General features: G+C 39.9%; 1 protein-coding gene across 4 annotated transcripts in view; it reads left to right on the top strand.

The window, feature by feature from the left end:
- Nucleotides 1-95: 95 nt before the first annotated feature.
- The window catches only part of PEX5L (peroxisomal biogenesis factor 5 like), a 100378-nt gene continuing 74484 nt past the window's right edge, over nucleotides 96-25989 (top strand). For all 4 annotated transcript variants that reach the window (XM_041405939.1, XM_041405937.1, XM_041405938.1 and 1 more), the window contains exon 1: nucleotides 96-397. In XM_041405939.1, coding sequence (XP_041261873.1) covers nucleotides 377-397 — 21 coding nt within the window. In that variant the 5' untranslated portion in view covers nucleotides 96-376. The remainder of the gene's footprint in view (nucleotides 398-25989) is intronic.

The following is a 25989-nucleotide window of genomic DNA, read 5'->3' as shown; positions in this document are numbered from 1 at the left end:
CGCTCCGCCCCGCGGCTCTCCCCGCCCGGCCGCCCGCAGCCCTGCCCGGGTCCGCCCGCCTGCCCAGCACCCCCGGGCACCGCTGCCGGGCAGCGCCGGCACCGCCTGGCAGGGGGAAACACAGGCAGCGAGGCGAGAGTCGGGCTCCGTCAGCTCTGGGTTACTGAAACCAGTACAGGAGCTGCCAGGACAAACGGAGCTTTAGCCAAAAATAGCTCCTTCAGGGTTAGGCTTTTTTTTTTTTCCTTTTTCCTTTTTTTTTTTTTTCCCTTTTTTTTTTTTTTTCCCCTTTCTTGTAGCCGAGCGGCCGGAGCGGTGCCCCCCGCGCAGCACAGCCGACCTGCCGGCCTGAGGGCAGCGGAGCGGCCGCGGCAGGATGTACCAGGGACACATGCAGGTGAGCGGCGCCACACGGGCGGCTCGGGGCGGGCTCCGCCGGAACGCGGCTCCGCCAACTTTCGGTGGGCTGAGCCGAGGGGAGATGCCACCCTTGGCACTGTGCAACAAGTGACCTGGTGCGGTGTGACCGCGGCACTCCGCCTCAGGGCCGAGGGGAGCGGCGTGCCCGGGGCTGGCGCTGCTCGGCGGGGGAGGATGGCAGAGGGGTTCTGTCAACTTTGTAACTAGGTGAAGTTCTCTGTGTGTTTTGCCATGTATGATGCCTGCTTGTTCAAACAGATTCAAGGGAGTATTCCAGGGCAAACATTGTTATGGCATGCTTTAAGTGACACATGTCTCCTGCCATCCTCTTGATGCATCTCTTCCTGTATGTCAAGTGAAGGGCAAACAATAAGGGAAAAGACAGAGCACTTGCTTTGCAAAATCTGCAAAGGTTTCACACCACACTCAAACTGTCGATTTGCTCAGTGTGTTGTGTTTAAAGCTGATGGATTTCTATTCCTCCCTCCCCACATGGGATGAGGATTAATTTTGCTAAGCCACGGAATGACTTTGGAGAATGAATTCAAACACATGGCGAAGAGACTTCAAGATTTTAGGCAGAAATCTTGTCTGATGATCCTACTGATCTGCGTTGCCTTGGCAGAGCACAGCCCTCCCTAATAAAAACATCCCAGTGCCTTGGACCTGATGCCTTTAACCTTGACTCCCGCTCTCCTTCGCATGGCTCTTCCTTGGAAAGCCAAGTGTGTTTTGAAGGAGGAAGTATCAAAGTGGAGTCAAGATTTACATTCATCTCCCAGATTTGTTCCTTTGCTTTGACCCAGTGTGGCTTGGTGTTCCCTGCCAGGAACGATGAAGTGCTTTTATCACGCACCAGCCTTGCGCGTGGTGTTAGCAGCCAGGCTGTTCGGAGAGGAGCTGCAGAGCTGACCGCTCGCGTTTGGTTTGCACGGCACTGAAACCCCGACTGAGTGGTCCTGGGGGGCAGCAGGCAGTGTCAGAGCCCGGGTGTGAGCGATGCAGATGAGTTAAGAGAGCACTCTGACCCAGCACTGCCTTCCAGAGCTGAATGACACCGGTTACTCTTTCATGTTTGTGTTATCTGGTCGCAGCAGTGATAAATAATGTGACATGACACTGCTTGTAATAGGAGAGCAAACAGGTTTTAACAAGGGATGCTATCAGTGGAGGGAGTGTGTGTGTTACTATTTATTTCTGATAATAAGGTTAAAACACAAAACCAATCCTATAAATAATCCTACTGAATGGGACGTTGCCAAATAGGTATTTACATCCTTAAGAAAGCAGAAGTTCTTTGCTGTGAGTGACATCTTGCAAGATTTCAACAGACGTACAGCGCCTTATAAAAGGGAATCTAATGGAATCTTGAGGTGTGTCACAGCACTGTAAATTTTCTGAGTCATTCAAAAATTGAAGTCAAACTTGCAATAGGAAATAAGGTCAAAACATGCAAATATGTTGTGATTGATGTACTTTAATTTTTTCGTTCAAAATACTTCTATTTTTCTAGCTGAAATATAAATAAATTATAACCAAATTCTCTTAAAAGGCATGCTGAAGTAAAAATGCTATTGCTGTTCAGTACACTTATAATTTTTTAAAAACAAAAACCCACCTTAGTTCATCATCCAAACTTTTGAATATATTTTTGTCCTAACAGGAAGCATTAATGAGCTTCAGATAACATCTACAAAGCTTAAAGCCTTAGCAGAGATTTTCATGTTTAGTATATCCTTAATTAGAGCCTTTAAGTGAATCAGGAAAAGACAATAAAAAGCTAATTTCTTTGCAATGAGATGATCTACTGTAATATTCATTAAACCATGTTGGAATATAAGCTGTTACCATACAAATACATGTAAAAAAAAAGGAAAATGTCAGCACATTTTACCTTTCTTACTATCTAAGACTTCTTCTAAGACTTCTCCTAATTTAGGAAGAGCTATTTGCCATTACCTGTTAATCTAAAATAAGATGAACCGTAAACCCATCCCAGTTTGGGTGGATCAAGTCAGACACATGTCAGCACCCTGGACTCCTAAGCAAAAATGATCTGATTTTTAAAGCACTGAGCCCGTAATAGAACTTCCATTTATTGAAGAGAAGGTGGTCTTTACCTGGGTAAACTACACTGGGTACATCCAAATGCAAAATGATGGGTCAGTATATAACACCTGATCCTACATGCCTTAGAGCAATAGCTCTTCTGAAGTTATCAGGGTCAAATGTAGGATCTGATTTAGAATTCCAGTAATCATTTCCTTTTTTCCTACTGTTCTGTTCTCAGATATAAAAGTAAAATCTGCAGAATTAATTCCGTAGTCTCCTTACTTTAAAAGATGCCTGTAGAGCCCATGTTACACTAATAACCTGCTGTAACTCAGCTAATTCTTGGAATACTTCTAAAAGGGGAGAACCTTAACAACCGTAACAGGGTAATGAGCATAATTACAGAGATTGGGATTTTACCTATCTTGGAGAGGCATCAATCATTATCAGCTTCAGTGGTGAAATTCTTGACTAAGCTCAGTAAACTGTGCAAGTGCAGATGAAATATACTTTGCATTTAAGCTCTGCTGAAGTCTACCACTGAAAGTATTTACCACATCAGGCCATAATGTGTGTATCTCTTCTTAATTTTTTGTTTATATTACAGATTAGGTTTGTTGGTTTGTTTGGTTTTTTTTCCCCCATAAGCCAGAAAACCACTTTGTTTATTCCAAAGACCTAGGTTTAGATTTTCTCCTTAATGGTTTCAAAGTGAAGCCTCACAACATAGAAATACTAGAGAGATCCTAAGCTAAAATTCCAAAGGCAGTTTTTTTTTTTGCCCAAAAGCCAGAAAACCACTTTGTTCTAGAGAGGTCTAAGCTAAAATTCCAAAGGCAGTTTAAAACATCTAACAGGAAAGTAGGTCCTGCCTTCGCATTTCCAGGTGCCTTTCTGTAGGTTTTGCTTTTGCCATCGCTTGTGCTCCACATGCTTTCAGGTGAAACCCCAGGAGAGAGGTGAAGTGGCCTTCCACAGAGCCAGCACCACGAGCAGCACAAGGATGCAGAGGGGTACAGTGCCACAGGAGCTCTTTCAAAGCTGCCTCAGCATCCCCATGAGATTAAGCCTTTGATTTCTCAGTGTTTGCTGGTTGGGTTTGCACGGTGACCTCAGGGGCTGCCAAGGGTCCTGAGGCAGCAGCTGCCCCTCCTGAGCCCCGGGGCTGAGGCTGCTGCATGAGAGAGAGGACTTGAGATGAGATGCACGGGTTGTTTGTCCACAAATGTACAACCTCAGTTATGTAAGGAGTCCTGTTTAATTCAGTAGATGTAGGCTCTGACAGGATGGAACCTGATGGATACAGGAGCACACCCTGGGATTCACAGATAAGGCAGAAGAGCCAAGTCTAAATGCTAAACTGTACAGGTGAAAGAGAGTATTTGTCTTTTAGTATAATGTGTGCAATCCTATGTGTGTGGTTTTCCATCTTCAACAGAACAGTAGCAGACCAGATGGAAGCAGAACATAAGCTGAGTTCAACCCCCAATCACTGCTCTCAAATTGCTGTCATTTTAACAACCAACTATAAGATGTTTTAAAGTTTTTACAGTGTATTATAGATCTGGTACCAGTCCTCCTGTTGACTTCTATGAAAGTACGATAAATTAACAGGGGGCAAATTTCAGTCACAGAACGGGATTTGCACAGCATTTGGCTTCCTATGAAATTCAAAATAAATGCTTTCAAAACTGTTTGCCCTGATGCTGTATTTAGTCAGCCTTCCCCAGCACAAATGCTTGAACAGAAGAAGTGCTTTGCCAAATGTTGGCATGGGATTATATATATGGCGGTGTTATGTTTTGAGATGGCTTAATTTAGACAAAGCAGCAATCTTGACCACACAGGGGTATCAGAATTCCTCTGGCACATTTTTGCAGGAGCGGGCTTGTTAGTCCAAGATGCCTTGGCCAAGTTCCAGATCAGATAGTTTGTCTCCTAAACTTTTAATTGCAGAGGCAATCAGCTTCCTGCCCTTAATTCTTTTGTTGTGATGTTTAACATTGTGCCATTGGCATTTTCTATTTACATGGAATGATCCATATTAATAATTTCATTTTGATTTGTCAGTCACACACCTGTATGATCATAGAGGGTCTACAAAAAATAAGTATGTGTGCATGAAAATTCTTGCAAGCTGGAACCTCAAGGGTTTCCCATGTTTTAGTGGGCATGAAAAGTATTGCTAAATATTTTATTAAAGGCATTTTTGCACTGATTTCTCAACATTTAAGACACAGCTAACTCACTAAGGAAAGGGAAGCAGAACAATCTCGATATTAACTGCAGATACAAATCCCATTTTGGTTTACTCGGAAACCTATTAAAAATACTGTAACAGTGTTGGTGACACTGCTACCTAAAAGAAATAAACCCCAAGCTATCAAACAGTTATGGATTTAAAAAAAAGGTGATGTGCATTTTTAGTTTTAATTAATAAAACAGCCCACAAAGAATATGCACAATGTAAAATTCAATAATTGTTAAGTTGAATCTCTGCTCAGCTGTTAATACCAACATAAACTTAACTTTAAGCTACAAAATTTTAAAAATCTGGGCACATGGCTGGAATATTAACTGATCTCTAGTGGTGTCTAGGAATCATAACTCCTATCATAGGTAAAATTACATGATGATAATCTGATAATATTTTTTTATTACAACTCTTTTCCAAGAGTACTCAGAGCACTAGGGCAGTCTTTATGGTGGGATGTTTTCCATTTTGCCTTGATATTTTCCAGTATTTCAATAGCAGCTCTACCAAGTTTTGAACAGCAGACTATGAACTGCTTGTAAATTGAAAAAAGGTTAAACTAATGAGCTCACTTTCATAGAATGAAGTTCATTCAAAGAAAGTAGATGATAAATTGCATTTGGCAAAGGCACAGACTGAAACTGTAAAAATTGTGAGCATTTGCAATGCTGGTAGAGGAAGATTTCCTTGAAGCTGTTGAGCAGTTTTACAAGAGCCTAGTAGAAAATCTTGCAAAGGCTCAGAAATTCTTGGCTCATGCTGTATTTTCACGGGATGTAAATTAGGAAGAACTTTTACTAACTGACTAAGGATCCACCCCTCCATTCTGGAATTAAATTCATTCAAAAAATAGAAAAACAACAGCTCCTAGCATAGTCCCTGTCATATATTAATATAAATGTTAGTCTAAACCCAGCATATAGCTTTCACCAAAGAGGCACTGTTTACTCAAGAACCATGCTGTACTTGATTTTTTTAATCTACCACTATTGTCACAATTTACTGTGCAAAGGAGGAGGATGAAAAGTTGGGATAAAGTCCCCCAGCTGTATCAGAATGTATTGTTCAAATAGAACAACGGGCATGAAAGGATGGAAAAAATAATTCATGCAGAAATTTCGACTTTAGAAAATGCAGTCTCAAAACTCGGCTTTAGATTATTTTGTAATTTATAATAATCTGGTTTCTAAGCAAGCTTTAAAAAAAAAAAGGGCGTTGATGTACAAACCAGGTCCATTTGAAATCCTCTGTCCAGGTTAATTTGCTACTCTTTTTGCAAATGTTGAAAATGAAAAAGGTAAAAGCATTGAAATAGTACTTAGAATTAATCTACCCAGCACACAAAGTACGTACTAGTTGTTTGTATCACAGATCTAATTTTGCACAGTCTGTTTCAGAAACAGGTGATGCAAAACTGAGAGAAACACTTTTCTACCAAATCAGAGTCCTGGCATGTAAACTAGGAGGTGACTTTCTGAAGCTATGGATTTTCATCATTGTCCAGTAATAGTTCTCATAAAACGCCTAAGGATCATAAAGATCAAATTCAGCAAATTTTTCTGCCAGGTTAGAATTATTATAAACAGTCTGACATTTCATTGCTCTGCTCTCAGGCTTTTGAGGTTCTGAGTCATTGGTGTATTAGTTTTACTTCCAGTGGTTTATTTGCATATAAATAAAGTAAATTCTAAAATATCAAGTAAGTGAAACTCATTATACGCAATGGAAAAAAAAAAATCCATGTCTCATCAGTTTACCCATGCCCAGAAATACAAATCACAGCCCAGAGTTTAATGTTAGCCCCTGAATGTGATTTTCCCGAAGTTTGCACAATTAATCACGTATCAGCATTACTGCAGTTCCTCTCAAAAAAACATTTTGTGCCAAAACTTGTGCAGGTTGGCACAGCAGATGTAAGCATTAAGTTTTCTTCCTCTACTTCTCCATTTCTTATCGCGACACTCAGATTTGCCGCTGCTGCTCCTCTCACTGTGCTGTTTGCCGGTTTTCTCCCCATTGCTGGAGTTTGAAGGCTTTCATGAGATGTTTTTCCTCCTGCCACCTTTGTGCTGTTTTCCCTCCTGCTGCCCGCAGCCAGCTCACCCAGCCAGGACGGCTGCCTGCAGCAGGGGCCGGGTCCCCTCTCAGCACCGCTTGGGCACAAAGCAGAAGTGTTCTGCACAGCAGTTCTGCTCACTCTCACGAGCAGAGGGAGGTGAACTGATGGTGGAAAATTTCTCAGCAGCAGAGCTCCCTCTTCACAAGCTGTGCGAGGATTAGGAAGCAATAGGGGACTGCCACGAGAAGGGAAGTAGCCAGCTTTAAAAAAACCCCTGAATTTTATCTACGAGGTTTGCAGGGTAGACCTGTGCCCATAAACTCGCTTTTGTCACACGATTCTCTATTTTGGCAATCCCTACGGGAAAAGAGACACACTAAATAAAGTGTTTTGAGTCTCTGTAAAACGTGGAACACTCTTCTGCTTCATGTTCACTTGTCTTAGAGCAGTTTGCTGTCTTTTGGTAACATGTTCATCTCATATCTTTTCCTTTTTGCACCTCTTACCCCAATATGGATGTTGGATACAAGTTACCAACACTTTTGGACAGCATTTTTCAATAAAATATGCATTTAGAACAGAACAACATCTATGCATTTAGAACAACAACAACAAAAGCATGTGTGATAAGGAAAGTGCAGTATAGTGAATTTAGACAAATTACCTTTCTTGATTACATTATGACTTCGTGTGCTGTTATGAGATACAGAGAAGAAATTCAGACACTCTTGTCCACTTAAAAATGAGACCTTCAGATTTGTTTTGACATGCTATCATCATTTGGCTATCAATCATTTGGCTTTATAGACTTTAATAGTTCTCAAAAGCTGAGGAAACAAACTGTAACATTTGCCTCACCAACCCTGGAGCCAGCTGTATCTTAACCTTTATATCAGTGTATCTAATTTGAAATTACACTGTTGTAAAAAGTGCAGTAATTTGCTTCCATGTCTTTTTCATGTTAGTTTCTGTCTTCTCAATGTTACCAGTCGGGTTCCAAAGCTGCAGTGTCGTTTCCTGGATAGGGGCAGGAAGGCTGTCACAAAATGCATTTTCAAATTCAGTATTTTCTGACTAGTAGGTGTATCAATAAAAGGTCCAGGAACTCTTTATTCACTGTTAATTAAAAACCGATTGAGGGGAAATGCTTGCCCATTTAAGTTTAGTCTGAAATACAGAAATATGGTTCTCAATAAGTGATGCTGTATATTAGAGTTTAACTTCACAGAATTTCCTGTGATCAATTTCGCTAATATTAATATAGAAATAAACAAGGACTATAATAAATAGAAGCTTTTTGAGTATTTCTGAGTATTATATAAAACTGAGAGTAAACATCACATTTTGATATGTTAGTAATCTGTCAGAACCTCTTAAAATCTGAAAAAATAATATTTTGAACAAAAGAACAGATTCATATTATTTATGCTAGGTAGGAGATGGCCTTAGTCCTCAATATGGCCTTGGACACCATTGTTGTAGGAGTAATGACAGAAATGTGACAGAAATTATTAATAAAATAAAAAATACAGCTTGACATGTGTCTCATCAAAGTGACAGGTTATTTCTGCTGTCATTCATCACAGTTTAACAAGGAATATGATTTTCCAGTTGCAGGCTTGAGATGTAGATGACATCTTTCATCTTTTGCTATTTGTTGTCTAACATTCCTGTTAAGAACCAGGACAATTTTAAGAAGGCTTTGAAAAAAGAACACAAGAAAGAATGTATAATAAAAGAAAGGGGAGAAATTATGATGTACAGCAGAGAAAACAATGCAAAAATATGGAAACTAGGAAATAAGTGATTGGTGGTTTTGTTCTGAGCAGCTGATACTACCACTCTATCCAATCCAGGTAATGTACACAACGTGGCCAGTTGTATACAGCTGGAAGGGAGGCATAGGATTGCCTCAACAAAAGAAATCATGATTATTAGAAGACAGGTAGATACTACATAGAAATAGTGAAAGAACAATAATCCATGTAATACTCATAAAAAAGGATTACATGCTGTTCAGGAAAGGCAGAAAAACAAAGGTGTTGGTTATATTAAGAACCTGTACCTAAAGAAAATGAGCAAAAATTTTTTAAGAAGCTTCACAACTGTTTTCAATTTTTATATTGTTGAGGTTATGCCTTAACACAGAATATGGAGAGCACACAGAGGATGAAGATAGTTCCTCATAGGCAGAAGGAAAAAGTACAAGTTGCCTAAAGTAAAGCTTATTTGGATCTTAGAAATACATTAAAATATATTGAAACAATCATTGGAAGTTTTTCGGTTATCTCATGAAAAAGGGGGGGGAGAAGTAAAACATACTCAAAGTGGCATCTGTATTATGGATAACCTAATTTATGGTGCAAAACCAAAATGTTTAAGACGGTATGAATTCTTCAGCTATTACAAATGTGTTACATTAAATTGGAAACTTGGTAGAAAATATGTTATAGTCTAGTTACAAATGTGAACAGAGCAGAAAGTATACCAGATTTAAGATAAGGTGAGAAAAATGGTAAGTCAACTAACAGCCCAGATACCCATATGGCTATCTGTATTCTTCAAGGTTTTAGGGAACAGATTTCAAGGAAAACTACAAAAAACCTAGATTTTAAAAAAAAGAAAAATTTAAAAAAAAATTGAATTTGTCCGGAAAACATAATGTCAGACTAACCCAACAGAATTTTCTGTTGTCATCCTGGGGTTTTAGGCAAGGGACGTATAACTGGCATGATCTATATGATTTTTGGTAAGCATTTGTTATGGTGTTACAAAAGAAATTATTACTGAAGTTGGAGAAAGTAAAGAATAGCAGTAAATCTGTAAAGAAGGCAGGAAACTCATTCATGGGGAAATGAAAAATAGAGCACTAAAGGAAGGACTGTCAGACAGAGGAAAGTTTAACAGGGAAGGATTTTGTGGATCACTGTTGGAAGTGGTTGTTTGTGATGTTTCATCCACAAACATACAAGAAACAGGGAGATGGTGACTGCATTTGTTGATTACTCAGTGCTGGAAAGCATTGTCAATATTGGGAAACATTCAGTACTGCTGAGCTCCAGTCACCACACAGAGGGACCTGTCTGTACTTCAGCAATAAAAATACAATTTCATTTAACACTATCATCAATAACAGAAAGCCTACCCTAAGCCATGGACTATCATTTAGAAATTACTGAGAAGAACGACTTGCACATAGATAATGACTGTAAGTTGTCGATAAAATACATCCATAAAAAAGACAGATGCAGATCTAGTTTTAGAAGAGTTTTTTCCAGAATAGTCAGGAAAATATCAGTGCCAGCTGACAATGCCAGCAGCAGATTTTCAGTAGAGAATCTTGTACAGAAGAGGGGCATGGAAACAGCTCCAAAGAAGGATGATCAAGGAGAAGGGAAAGTCTATCTTGCAAGAAGAAACCAAAAGATTTTTGGCTTATTTCATTGAGCAGAATGACAGCTCAGCAGGACCATAATCACAGCATGTAAATGCATCAGGGAGATAAACACCAGATATGGAAAAAACTAAATTAGCTAAGAACAAAACTGGCACAGAAACAAATGGATATTAACCAGCTGTGAATAAATTTAGGTTGGAAATTAGAAGAAAGTTTCTGATCATTAGAGCAATCAAGACTTCCAGTAGCCTTCCAACTGGAATAGTGGAAGCAAAAAAACTAATTACTTTTAAGATGAAACACAGTTTCTGAGAGATTTGGTGTGACAGGCTGCCTATGAGACCAGAAGACTGAGACTCCAAGGAAGGAACAGCACCTTCTTTGTCTTAACAGAATCACAGACAGGTTCAGGTGGGAGTGGACCACAGTGGCTCACCTGGTCCTACTTCCCAGCTCCAGCAGGGTCACCTAGAGCACATGGTACAGGAGATGTACACGTGTCCAGATGGTTCTGGGATATCTTCAGTGAGGGAGACTCCACATCCTCTCTGGGCAGTCTGTTCCAGTGCACAGTCACTGCACAGGAAAGTTCTTCCTCATGTTCATTTCTGCTCATTGCCTCTTGTTCTGGTGTTTGGCACCATCAGAAGAGCCTGGTGCATCCTCTTGACCTCCTCCCTTTTGATATTTATACAGATGAATGAGGTCCCCTCTCCATTGCCCCTCTGAAGTCCTCTCCAGAAGTCTTTGAGAAATTGTATTCTCAAATTTCTGTGACTTCAGCAGAAACACACCCTGAGTCTGGTTCAGAAAAACCAAAATACTCAACGTGAAGGAGTCAAAAGTCTTCCTGTTACAGCTGTGGATGGTTTGACTGTATTCACAGCTTGAGTAACCTCATGCTAAGAGACCCACACAGGCAGTGACAAATTTGTACCACTTTGCCAAGTCCAAAACATTATTTTGAGTAAAGCTGAGCTCTAAAGTTTGAATATTCTCTCTGCCAGCTTTCTTATCAAGTCTCCCACTCTGCTGAACTCATGTTTTTCCTTCATCTACAACCTTTACAATCAGAGGAATGTATTTCCCCGGTAGAGCGAAACTCAGTGGCTCATGTTGGAGACATTGAATCCTTTCACCACCTCGTGTTCATGTGAGCACTAAGGGCTGGAAATCACCAGCTGTGTCAACATTGTGTAACAGGAAGCTTAAATGTATTTCAATAATCACCAAATTTTGTGTGCATGAGGATATAAACTAGCGCCCATCAGAACCAGCAGGGATATTTTCCCTGATGTTGGCTGAGTCAGGACTAAGCTCTTTTTCTGTTCTACCACCAGCTCACTTTTCTCTCCTGAGCTCCAGAAGCAAATGCTCTTTAATTCTCTTAAATAAGAGAACTCTGTTTTCTGTTTTGCAGTCTTAGTCAGGAAAAACTGCTGAACTCACTTTGGACAGTTCTTTTGAAGGGATCACAAAGCCACATCTTAGAGTCAGTGCTCCATCCCTGTACTGAGTCAGAAAATTATTTCTGTATTGATTCAGGCTCATAAAAGTATCTCAGGATCTGATTTCTGAAGTTCCTGTCTCATCTCATATCTGTGATTTGCATCCCACAATGTATCAGGGAGGCAGATGTCCCTGAACACTCCATCACAATCTGATAACATCACTGCAGCCTTGCAGCTCTTGGTCATTATCAGTTCTGTGCTGTAGTTACTGAGCATCACTGCTACTCAGATCTTAAAATTTCAAGACTCACACCAGCAAAAAAGTTTCCAAATAGGTGAGATCACTGGTTATTGGCTAGACAAAGATATGCAAAAGCATATTGCTAAATTTACTGGGCAGGGGAATAGGTACTATTTCCTGCCATTACACAAAAAAAAAAAAAGAATGTTTTTCTCCAAAGTGTTTTATAGTAATCAAAGAGAAAGCAAATTTCACTGCCTTTTTCTCAAGTAGTCACTGACAAATACCAGAAATAAAAATTTGAGTAGAACTCCAAGTAATTAACTCAGACTCATTAATCATCACAGAAAAACTGTATATTCAGGTTGTTGCGTATAGATTCTGTGTATTTACTAAACAACAAGCAAGGCAATTTTATGTGAATTTACAAGCAAGTATTTACTATTCCTTCATGCACACAAACATGCTTGAGTTCCATCCCTTGTGCCATTTATGGAATTAGAGGGTAGATGTTACTGATGTGCCAACCAGACACAATGGACACAGGCTAGAGAGACCACAAATATCAAACCTGAATTTAGCAAATGGCTGAAACCCATGTACAAACTGTTCCCATGTTGTCAAATACAAAACACAGGACTAATAAGGTTTTTTGTGACTTTTATACAGCTCTGTTCACAAGAAAATAGAATTCTTGGGCTTACACTAATACACAATAAACAACCAACATTTTTTTTCAGCTATGGTGTCTGCATGGTGCTTTCAGTATATCACTGCCAACAGGCTGTCTTTGATTTCTGGTCTTTCTTGCTAAAACAACAGTTCTAAAAATTAAAATCCCATATAGCATTTCAGACATGAAGGTAGTTGCTATCAACTGCACATTCTTTTGGACAGCAGTCTGCAAGGAGTGCAATAGAAACATTTACATTCATCTACAAGTGAAAATTTACATAACACATTCTAGTGAAAGTTTTATTTTGAAACAATAGAGAAGATGTCTGTCTATCATTCCCACTTACCTGAGAATTAAATGCACACGTATCAAAGAACTGCAAATACTTTACAAAATACTCCAAGTTTACTAGTCAAAGACAATTTTAAATTTTTCTTTTTTTTTATTCTTTATAGTTGACACTTGTTGAAAAGGAATAGAATCACTGCCTGGGTTCAGCTGCACTTGTGATTTTTTTCTCCTCAAATCATTTTCATAAAGGAAAAATATATTACATTAAATTTAATTCTACTCTGATTTATGTTTACAGGTTCTCACTATCTAAGAGGAGAAGGAGTTATTTAGTGTATTTGGTAACCACTTATTTGTCTGCAGCTTTAGTTTTGTGCAGTCCCTATAATTTGTGTTTATTGACAACAAGACTTTCTGAAATATGAGAAGCATGGTTTCCAGAGGAAATCCATTGCAGATTTCTGTCCTGTGTCACTTTCTTATTAATACTTAATAAGAAATTAATTAATACTTAATTAATACTGGCAGAGAACCATGGCAGCATGTATGCTAAAAGATAACTCTCCAGTTATGGAGAGTGCTTTTGTTTTTAATTACCAAGGCACTGTTTTATTCTTAAAAAAATTTAAATCATCTTAAAAATAACTTTTATGTTTGAATACAAACTTTTTGCCAGATTTCACTCAGAAACTGGAATGTAACTGCATGGTAGAGGATTCAGTGCCCTGTACATAACTGAGTTAGTAGGGGAGTTGGTAAATACATACCAATAAGGCAATCCCAAATTCAAGAGGGATCTCTTCAAAGCGTGGAAACCTGGAGAGGTAAATTTAACTCTTCCTTCTGGGATATTGCTGACAGGACATGGACAGAACAATAATTCATGGGAAGGAAGAGAGGCAGATGAGTATGAGAACAATAATTCACGGGAAGGAAGAGAGGAAGATGAGGCAATAACAGAGAGCCCTGAATAGGTAAGGAAAACTGAAAGCAGCAGAGGAGCTCTGAAGCAAAGTCCATCCAGGAGCATCCTGCCCAGGAGCAGCATGGTGCTGGAAAGCGAGGCAGGATGGCACAGCTGGACCCCAACCACAGGGGCTGAGGAGGAGGAGGAGGAGGAGGAGGAAGATCCCATTCTGAACCAAGCTGAGACTGAGGAGGAGGAGGAGGAGGAGGAGGATCCCATTCTGAACCAAGCTGAGCGAGGGGTCAGGGTCTTAGGAGTGGAGCTGGTTGAACACGTGTTTTAGCAGATAGCACAGCCCCCCTCTGTGATTTTATCCATTGCTTAAATGAAACTACAACAAATTTTTTTGCATCACTGTGTCCCAGTCTAATCCCATCTATGTCTGGCTAATCAACTGTAATGCAATTCATTCAATGCTTTACCTCATATCTGTTGTATACTCCAAATCCATAACAAAAGAAATAGAGTCAATGGAAAAGCACTGTGAGGCCACTCTTGATTTCCAAAGATCATTTTGCTGCACTGGGCCAGACAAGCAGAGTCTTCAGGAACAAGCTGACCTTGCTGGATTTGCTGTTGCTTACAGGGAAAGATTATTCTGGTTTCTCCATTTTTCATAAATAATGCAGAAAAAATTACAATGTATTGCCCCTCTCATTTTTTCTACAATAAGGTGATTTGGTTTCAGGGTGGCTTTCTAAGTCTAATAATACGTAATATGATAATTATAAGAGGACAAGGAACAGACTGGTATTAATATATTGCAAAAAAACCAACTGCTGTACTGATCTAGATATTCAAAGTGGCTTTTCAAGATACAGAGTTGTGGAAAGGTATGAAAGAGAATAGTTCATGCAAAGCAGTTTGAGTAACTCTAAGAAAAAGGCCATAATGGAGAGGACTGTCAGAAGCAACAGAGCACACTGCTTGGAGCATGGAAGGGATCTTAACATGGTAATTAGCACACATAGCAACTGGAAACTTTGAAGAACATAGTGAGACAACCTTCTCAAACACTGACCTGAGGAAAGAGTTAAAGGCCTCATAAAGAGGCATTTTCTAGAGAATTAAGATATTTTAATCTCCATAACTACATTCAGAGGAAGCACTTTAGCGGACACTGGAATTTAAAATAAATTCCTTTCTATTACTAGGGACACATCCTTGCCCATGTGATTTTCAGTTTATTACAGTGTCAAAAAGCAGCTGTGAGAGAGGCCAGGCAGTTGGCACGCATGGCCCCAGGTGCTGGAGCACTTCTATGGGAGAAGGGATATGCCAAAGGCATCCTGAATATCACGGTGGTCACCAGCTGCTTTAACAGCTGGTATAAATCTCAACCTGCCCCGTGGGAAGGGGATGTGTACATTCACTTCACCCTCTTTTCTCAAGCTGTGTTAGGAATGACAGTTTCAACAAAACCTGCTGTTAAAGACCACAGTTTTTGCTTTAAGTTGTTCTCAGTTCTGAACACAGTTCTTTGTCATTAGACTGTGTGAGCTGTAGGCTGCTGCTTGTAGAATCCCAGACCAGCTCTCCAGGGAGCATCAACAATCTCTCAAAAAAGGTAATAAGGAAAGATGTGATACTTGGACCTCAGTTCCCTAGGGATTCTTGTTTAGGAGGAGAAGGTAGTCCCAAGTTCTTTCTTCCTCTTTATGCTGCACTGCCTTTAGAGCTATTACTACCAATGACACCAAAAATTATCTGTCGTGGATCTTAGAGATGGAAAATAGAATCAAATCAAATAGATCTTGAGTGGAATAGATCACTGCAAACTGCTGAGCTATACCCCACCCTGACATCTGCACAGTCCCTTTTAGTTCAAGGGATGATACAGATGTAGTTAGAAGAGAACCTGATGGAAGGTATTAATAATAAAAGCTAAATAAAATAATGTCATGGATTAATATTGAGAATTAATATTAGGAATAAAGGATTTTTTTTTTCACAAAATGCTGAAATAAAGAAACCATTAAATCCAATCATTTTAAGAGAAAGCTACATTGCTTTTTTAGGAAAAAGAGAATGAACAGAGGGCACTGCTGCTGGCTAGGTGTTTGTTAATTTTTCATGTGAATTTATTGCACATGTAAGTGATTGAATTAGTAGCACTGACAGGAACCCAGGCACGGTAAAAGCTTCCTGCTACTGACACAGCAGTGCTCAGGCTGTGCTCTCCTGGCCATTAGCAGTCCTGCTGTGGGAGCCCCGAGCCTGGCTCAGCTCAGGCTGCAGAGCTGCCTGGAACGGGACCGAGCGCGGCGCCCTCCGGAACCGGGGCTGCGATGAGACCACTCCACTCTTTTAGATTAATGACCTCATTTGGACTCTGATGCCAGGCTCCAGGGAAGAAAGTCTGGGGGGGTGGAAATTAAGAGGATTTTGTATTTTGTGTTAAAGAGACTGAATGAGAAAGGGAGTCAGAAACGGGCAGCTTGCAGGAGAGAGCGTAAGGTGCAGGAATCAGAATGTTTTCTCACCTTTGAAAAAAGAGGGTCATTTCCAAACACTCAGAGGCTGAGCAGCGAGATCTGGATCTTCTGTCACCAAGCTGTAGATTGCCTCAGAACAGTGAGGCTTTGAGAGCAAACTAGGGGAATAGAAATTGCATATATAATAATTCAAGCATGCCAGTGTGTTGCCAAATATTACCATCTAAAAGGAATATAAGTATCATGGCTGCTGTGAAGTCCTTAGGGAGGCTCATAACCTTTTGGGAACCTTTTCCTCCTCCCCTGCAACGTATTAACCTTTTGACCACGTCGGTGCTTAGATGTACATAAGGAAATGGTACATGCAGACAGACACAGTTGGGGAGAGGTAGGAACAAAACATCAGGGATGCAGGATGTTGTGTGAATTCTTTATCAAAATCTCATGGCCAAGAATAGATACAGAGCTAAAAAAAAAGGTATTTCTGATGTATTATGAATGTGCAGATGAGCAGCGATGGAAAAACATTTCATGGCTGTCTTACAAACCGTATTCCTGTAGCGTCAGATTGTGACAACTTAAAGGAGCAAAAATGAGCTTTTTGTACAAGTAGCACTGCTAGATTTAATGGTGCTGCTAATGGAGTAAGATGTTTCTTGGAGTAAGGGTGCCATAAACCAGCCCTCAGCCACCACTTCCTGTTTACTTGTGGTTTATTCTCTAGAGCAAACCCGAGTTTCTCTCACTGCAAATTTGTGCTCGTTACAAAAAAAAAAAAGATTCTTGCTTGGTATTTTCCTTTTTCATACCATTTATCCTCATGGAGGGTTTTCTTTTCTAGTCAATCATTTGACATGTAGAAGAATGAATGAATGAACTGTTCTTTGATTAGAGTGGTACTCTACTGAGAGGTAGAGCTTCACTTAACATGTTCTTTTTCAGTACGTCTAGACAGCCACTTCTAAAATTTCATTTAGATATCATTTGTAATTAATTTGAACAATCCTAGTCACTTAGTAAAGTTGCTTCAATACCTTCCTTTTTATTGAAAGTTATTTCACTGCTGCAAGCAAGGTATTTTATTTTATGATTTTCTATATGATTGGTCCCAAAGGAGAAAACACAAAAGAGGTCCAAATTAAATTCTAATCCAATTTAACAACAGCTGTAAGGGAAATGAAGACATACTAGCTGCTCTAGAACCTGAGCCTCCTGGAAAAATGAAGAATGAAGCTGATCATCCCAAAATTTTTACTAGTTTAAGTTTTCACCTATATACAAATGTATAGTGGGCAGCTGGGGACAAAACTAAACAGAAGCTCCCATTCAACTATGACATTGTACTGATTAAAATACTATAAACATATACTGAGGTGCATAACTAATAGCAAAACTAGCAAATGTTTTTGACATTTGGACCACACTTGAAGTTACAAAAAAAAAAAATTGTGTTGCAACACCTTGACAGATTTTGAGGCTGGGAGGATCCATTTATTGACCTGTCATATGAACTGTAACATAATACAGGCTGATGGACTTGACACAATTGATCTTCAAGATCATCATTTGAATGGGAGCAGCACATGCTCTGGAAAAGCATTTATTTTAATCTTAAAGATTTAAGTGATGCAAAAATCCACTCTCACTTGCTCAAGATATTCCTGCAGTGATTCTCCAGACTCTTCAAAGTATTCTTAGCATCATCAAAATATTTGTTTTGTACACACAAAAAATATATTCTAAACTACCTTAGAGTAATATAATAAAGCAGACAATATTTTTAGAATTCTCAGGTAAGCTGTATTGTAATGAAAAGGCTTGGAATTACATTTATAGCCATGAAGCGTGCAGCTGACTCAGGAGTTGTATAAACAAGCGCACAAAGAATCAGTCAAAACAATCTTCTTGTTCCCAGCTGAGTTTTCCAGTTCACTTACAGTGGTCGAAAGTGGTGGTTGGAGGAGTTGGAGGAAAAACCCTCAAGGCATCAGCAGCCTCCTGCTGTGCATGGCACAAAATGATCTTGCAGTGTAAAAGTGTCCACTGCCTCTGGAGGAGCCAGAATTTCCCCTCTAGTCTTGTGGGAGGGAATTCTGATCAACTCTTAGAAAACAGCTGGGTCACGTAACAGGAGGGCTGCTCTGCGGGGAAAATATAAAATCTATTCACATGTCTGTCAGGAGTGTGTATCTCTGTATTACAGCAGGCAAAATGTAGTCTTGCCTCCTCTGAGGTAGTTTGATCATCCATCTATTTTAGCATTTTCTCAGAAAGTTCTTGCCAGTGAGAGGTTTTACAGTCCAATTAACACAACAGGGAGTGACAGTCTCTGAGCCTGGAAACAGCCCTCACTAACAGTGATGTGGACAAGGCTACAGATAAGAAACTCCTCTCTTATGCATGGAAAGGTAATAAGGTTATTCAACCAGTTGCAAAACATGGAAGAATCATTTCTACCCACACTAAGAATGGAAGAAAAAGACAAGGAAGTTTGTACTTGTCAGTGAAAGAAATAGGTTAGCATGTGTCCTGATTTGGGAAGGAGAATAATCAATATTTAAAGACACTGAACAGACTACAGCTGGAGACAATTCTCTCTCCAGGAGAATGTTAGAAGCCAACAAAAGACCAGAGGGAGGCTGAAAGGGGAAATTGCACTGGTAAATCAAGGTAATGATAAACACAGGTCAGAATAGCAGAAGCATTGACTCCACCACCAAGTTATCATTTCCCTGCTCAGTGGAAATGACATACAATATCACCCACTGCCCTGCTTTATTTATGATAACCAAGCCAATACTCGCAGCACTTACAACAATATTTCACGCTTTCCAGTTACATTCTCTGGATTCATTTCTATCCTGTTAACTCCATCAAGACACCAGTTTCTTGGGTTAATTCCCTTCTCATTTCTTGGCATAAATAGTAGTAATTTCTGTGAAACTAATACCAAAATGCAGTGCACTGATTTGGAAATGTTTTGTGTACACATAAAACAGAAATAGAGTGACCTTGCCTGGAAAGTACATTACTAAATGCTTGAATATTTATCTGGACAAATCAGCCAAGAAATACTGAATTTCAGAAGCTTATATATTTCAGACAGTATGATATTTACTTCCTTTCACTGAAATTATTCAGTATCATTAATTCAAACCAAAATACAGCTACCGTATCTTTTTAATGCTGGATTAGGACTTAAGGGCAATATAAATATCTTCATGGCAATATAAAGTTAAAAAATTCCTTTTCAGGGACTCAGTAGATGAATCCACTTGTTTATGAAGCAAAGCCTACTTGTTTTGTTTAGAACAGGCTCAGCAGACCTTAGTGAAATGAATCTCTGCCTAGATGTCAGCCTGACTTTGCTTAATCTGTGCCTTACCTTGAGTTTCTAACGTTTTGACCAACAACTTTTTTCTCCCAAGTACTTTATTTGTATTTATCCAGCAGCAAGAGTTGACACTTAGCAGTTCACCGACAAGACTGTGTGCCTGCACCTTTCCCTTGCAGCTGTATTTACTCAAAACAAAGCTATTCAAATGAGCCTTAATCAAGACACATCATTCTGCTCACTGTGGGAGTGAATCCACCCGGATCCCCCAGCTGGGAATGCCAGCAGTGGTGCCCCAGACAGGAATTCTGGCCAGTTCTCTGGCAGGGCAGGCTGGATCCATTGGGATGTGGCATTAATGCCACACTGAGCTGATTTAAGATTCACCTGGGTCCCCTGAGCACTCAGCAGAAATGTTGTTGCTTCTGTGCCTGTTGAGCCATTGTTGGAAGCTGATGGAGGAGCTCTTTAGTGCTTGACCTTTGCTCTGGCAGCACAGCTCTTCCCGGGGTGTCCCACTGGGCACAGTGTGGGTCAGGCTGTGTCCTGCCCTGTCACCAGCTCCAGCTGGGGGTCACAGGAACTGTTCCACGTGGGGAACAGTGTCACTTGTTACCTGGAAATTCCCAGGGAAAGATAATCTCTTTTTAAAGCTTACTTTTAATACAATCAGGGGTGGAAAAAAAATACTAAATTATAAAATAAAAGCTTTATGAATAGCTATTGAGTGCCAGGTGTTTTGCTTAAGGAAGGCCTGTCTCCTACATGCCATCCATCAGTGTTATTTAAATAACATTGTGACAGCTCAGCATACGAGGTTATACTGAAGAGTTTTCAGAGAAATTGAATGGGATATGTTAATGACCCAGACAGCCTGTGAGGTGTTTGTGATTCCCAGTATGTCAGACTTGTTGGATTTTGCCAGGCTGCCCCGTGTAACTCAGAGCTAACTGCTTACGGCTGTGTGCGAGTTAACAAAACACAGATGTTCTTAAAAAAAAATCACTTTGCTGAGCAGTAGTACATGTTCTTCTAAATACTTATACTCCACTTTCACTCCATCACCTCCCACAAAAAATAGTGTCTGAAGTGCTTTCTGCATGGAGTGGCAGTGAGCTGGAGTTAACTCAGTGCCTGAGATTTACCAATACATCAAACAGCGACTACGCATTGGAAAGAGATAACAAATTTCCAATGGCTCCAACAAAACAGCTTGAGCACCCTGCCATGAGACACGACCTTTTATCTTTTCACTTGAAACTGTGCATCCTGTATTTATTGTGCTCTAAGCACTAAGGAAAAATTAGAATGGGCAGATGCCAGAAGGAAGACAACCATTTTTTGAAGCACGCCAACGCTGAGCAGCGAGCTCCCAGTGCCAGTCTGCAGCTGGGGGAACTTTCTGGTCCTGGCATCAGTCTGCACATGGAGCTCATGGCAGTGAGTGGGCAAGGCCACAACTGCTGCAGTTCACACTGCAGAGGCTGCACCGTTCTGAAACTTCTTAAAATAAACCCCTATCTATTTTATCAGTGCAGCAATCTGAAGTGCAAGTGTCTTGAAAGATTTCTGGCTTTATCTAAAATATGAAATGTATTTAAAGAATAAAAATTTTCATGTAGAACTGGGAAGATGATGTGAGCCTTGTGGGAAATAAAGCTATCTGTGTAAGGAACCTTTTCCAACCTGAGTGCTTTTGAACGTACTCAGCTCTATGGCCACAGGTACTTGGGAAATGTGGCTTTAACTTTGTGACTAATCTCCAATGGTAAATTTAAGAATGAACTAGAGAAATCAATCAAAATCTGTTTCCACATGAAGTTTAGGTCATTTGTATATAGAAGAAGTAAAGAACTTTTTAAAATAGGCAACCTGTGTGACTAATGCTTCGGGCAGATAAATGCAGGATTAAACAGAATCATTTGGAAGGTCACAGAAAGAGACTGCAAAATTTCCATTCTCCCTTCCTACCAGACCTATAATGAAAAAATATTTTGTATTGTTATGAAAATCTGTAGGACTGTAACCTCTACATAATAAGAGTACTCTTGTCCCCAGAAAATCAATAGCTGTATCTTCACTAGAGGTAATCACTAAGGCTAAAATTCTAAGTGCATTTTGGAAAAGCAAGCTTTTATTTATATATGTACTTTTATACACATAACCAGAAAAGTAAAATTAAAGGAAAGTTATGAAATAAATACAAAACTGCCAGCAAACACCAGAATATCATTTCCAAAACATTTCTAAAAATTATTCTTCTCTGTATGTGGGCTTTAATACTTTCCTATCAACCCCTCTGTCTTGAACACAAACTTTTAGCATCATGCTGGAAGTTACCACAGAGTCAGCAAATCAACAGTAAATCAACATTTCATACCAACATTTATTGGTGCATTGTCAGCTTGGCAAAGATCTTTTATTGGGATCCCAAGGTGTTTGAAGAGTGAGTCTCACTGGACACAAGCTTCACTGTGCCTGTAAATATAATCCCCTGTTCTCTGTGCCTTAGTGCCTCTCTTTATAAAAACACCTCAGGGGCACTACCAACCCATCTGAGATCAATCATGTGGTTAAATTCACTGATGCCTGTCAAGTTCTTCTCTTAGATCCTTTGATATAATCTAAAATAATATCTCAAAATAGTGGGAATTATTAGTCACTACAATATAGCAAGTTATTTAGTTTTTAAGACATAGGACAGGAAATACTAAATCATGAACCATTAAAAATTATTCACTACATCCATAGCTTTAGTCCAATATGCATATACATTCCCAGACTAAAAAAAATGTATTGTTTCAGCACATCCAGAGGGTTATGTGGGAAAATAACAGCTCAACCTGTTAAGAAACAGCTCACATCAGCACTTTCTGCAGTGTGACCCAGCTACTTCATCTTAGTGAGCTTCAGCCTGTTTTTCTGGCTGGCAGTAGTGAGCAAAGAGATACTGAGAGAGAAAAACAAAGTGAAAGTTGGGGTGAGACATCAGCTTGAGAAAGCTGCAGAGGGAAAGTCTCTAACTCCATTCCTGCCAGGTTTGCAGGCACTCACCAGTGGACTGCAAAGGCTTGCTTGTTTTCCACACACACATGCAACCAAAATTAAAATCACCAAATATTTAGTGTCTTGAAAAATACACGGGGAGCCTCAAGCTACCTTGTAGCTAATAGGAAAATTATTGCAAAATTTCACCACAGCTGATAGATTTGTGGACAGATGGCCTGTATACACTACCCTGTGGTCTCCTCCAAGTTGTTTTGGGACTCAGGCCCTTGGATCAGGAGAAGGAAGAAAGAGCTCTCTGGTTTTGTTGGTCTGTGTGTATGTTATAAATATGAGTGCCTTTAATTCTTCTATTTATCACCATGATAACTTAGAAAAAATTTAAAAAAATACTAAATACACACAGTTTCTCTTTCATACACAGGCAGAGAAGGGCAGCTGTGAGTGGTGAAAGAATTATGCCTTAAAATGATGATGGGAGTAAGGAGTGAGTGGCAGAGGGGGACCCCACGTGTGGGTAGAGGTTGCTGTGCAAAACCAGGGTCACTGAGGTGCTGCAGAGACAAGTGTTGTGCCTGCTGCCCTCCTGACACATGAGGCTTTCTCAGTAGAGTACCTTAAACAATTCTCATTTATTTCAGGAATGTCATTGGAAATCAGGTCAGTGGTTTTATCTCCATCTTGTAAACGGTAAAAGCTACAGAAGGAAGTCACTTTTCAGTGCTACACAGCAGACTGAGAGGTAAAACACATCAGAAGTTGTATACCTAACTTTCAGTACCTAAGTTAGCTCCCTAGGTGTCTTGGAAATCAGCAGGCTCCCTGTGAGAGCCACTGCAGACTATTCCCTTACTGCATCAGTGAAGTGTCTGTTGCTGGGTTCTACAAACAGCCATCCACTGGCTCCAGAGCCCCACTCAATAATGCTGCCCTTTTTCTTCAGTCTGTTCCTTCCCTCTTCCAAAGAGCAGTGCCTGAAGGAAACATGGCATTTGCAATTCCAGAAAGCCCATGCCATGTGTGAATGAGGCTGATCTACAGAAGACTCCATGAGGAAACTATCTGACAAATTCATGCTTTTGGAACACAAACCAGTTTGTGGTCAGCAATTTAATCAGATGTACAAGTTACATTTTCCATTGCAAATCCTGACATTGCTGCCTCCTCATTCTGATGCTCCAGTATGCTGCAGTTGTACCCTAAATCTTCCTGAAACACATTGTCTGTCTGCTTTAAAAATGGTTCAAAAACACCAAGTCATGGAGAACAATCCTGAGCTTTGAGCAGAGAAAGCAGCATAAGATGCAGTGTTTTCCCACCTCTCAGGTTTAGGAAGCAGTTATATTAAAGTAGCCTCAAACAGCTTTCAAGCTTCATTTTTCAAAATCTATCCTCTTTTTAAAATAATAACTCATACATGGCTAACAACCTCCAGGCAGTAATCCTGAGCACAAAGTCTGAGAAATTAAGGTAAATGCTGTTGCCCTGCAGGTTTTATTTATGCTGGTAAGAGGCCAGGGAAAGGGCCTGGATGCTGGACTGTAATAATCTCTGTTAGGCTGCCGTAATGGTCCCTGACAGGCCTTCACCTGGGTTAGCTTGCCTGCCAAGCCATTCCCAGGCAGGATTCAGAAGGTGGCAGAGGACAGTGACCACTTCCAGTGGCAGTAGCACAAAGCAAAGAATGAGACTCCAGTTCCTCAGCTGAGACCGAGAGAATCTGTTCAGAATACATCTTTCAGAAAGCCAAGCAATCTTGATGGAAACAAGAGACAGAAAAGCTGCTGCATTCCTCAGTGCATTCCCAGCGAAACAGGATGCATCACTCACCTCAAGTGCACATGGTTGGGGTGGTTTTAGCACTGTTACCTGCTTTGTCTAATTAGTTCTTTCTAATTGTATAATCTAGCACTAACTTCATGGTAATGACAACTTTGGAAGAAGCTTTCCATAGCTGAAAGAGAGAAAGTGGTTTGCTTTAAAATCTCTAAACTGAAAATGTACTCATAGAAATTATAGCATGCCCATTATGCAAAAATATGCAGAATTATGTGAAAACAAGCAGTCAGCAGAGGGCAGGTAGACTGTGCTGATGTCTCTGGGTGATATGTATGTTTTGCTGTCTTAGCCATTCTCAGCAGTTTCTTTTGTCAAAAAAATAAGTGATGCTGTCTGGAAAAATCAGAGGCAGTCTAGTGCTATTGCAGATTTTTCACTAAGAATTTATTTGACATACCTTTTCCTCAGACTAGGACACAGGGAGGGTTTATTCCCTACATAATATTCATCTGGAAAACACTGATACTCTAGTGAATTTATGTCTCAAAATATCTGCTTAAGTTATACCGATCAACTAAAGACACTTGCTGCTACTTACACTACTGCTACTAGTCAGCATCAGCTTCTGCTTTCTGTGCCCAACTCCTGTTACCTACAAACAAAACTTTAAGATTGCCTCCTTGCAAGACTGACTCTCACTCTTAATAATTAGATGAGTTCTACCCATTTGTCTCTTAAAAACAAATAGACAAACAACAGAAACTGCTGTCCAAGGGGTCCAATCTAATTTAACATTGTAGGGAACATTACTACTCTCAAAGCTATTCCTGTCTTCCCTACTGATGGAAGTGCTTGGGATCTCTCAGTGCCAGCAGCATGAAGTAATGTAACTACCCTAGCATAGAGCATGACATCAGATCTGTCACTGCAAGCCAGAAAATCCATCACACTGGGGCTTTGTTCCCTCAAATAGTCATTTACTACATATCATCAAGCTGCTTATTTTATATTTATGCAAATTTTTCAAGGCATTATACTGGACCATGCATCAGAGACAATCATCTAAGAAGATGAGAGAAGTCCTAAATACATAAAGGAGCACATTCCTAAATACATAAAGGAATACTTAAGATCTTCTTTAGTCAGAGGAAAGCCCTTTCCTTTTACATTCTTCCCAAAGAGTACAGTCACCTAACTGTGGTTTCTCAATTACAGTTTCCTCTCCAGCACAATTTCTAAATTGGAAGCCCAGTGCAAACCCAATTGCCTTTCAAATTGGCCTGCTCAGCACAGCAATAAAAATAAAATCTCAGATACCACACTGTCAATCAACCTGGCCCTTACACAACTGTGAGCTCCACTCCTACATAAATGTCACAAATGCCATAATTAGTATCAGCTCATGCCATAGGAGTGGATCAGAATCTGTGTTATTTGATCATTTGGTTTTGATCAAAATTCACTTTTGGAAAAGCAAAAAAAGATAAAAGTAAAAAAATTCACTTTGATCAGAACTTATTTTGCATCATTTTGATTATGTGACTTCACCTGTGTTTGCAAACTCTAACAGTGGTGTCTGACTTACACCTTACAGTACCAATTCCTAAAATAAACATAAAATTAAAAC

This window comes from Onychostruthus taczanowskii, unplaced genomic scaffold (assembly GCF_017590055.1).
Source record: "Onychostruthus taczanowskii isolate IOZ18803 unplaced genomic scaffold, ASM1759005v1 scaffold24, whole genome shotgun sequence".
NCBI lineage: Eukaryota > Metazoa > Chordata > Aves > Passeriformes > Passeridae > Onychostruthus > Onychostruthus taczanowskii.
The sequence above is the reverse complement of the archived record's forward strand: the minus strand, read 5'-3'. Positions and strand labels throughout refer to the sequence as shown.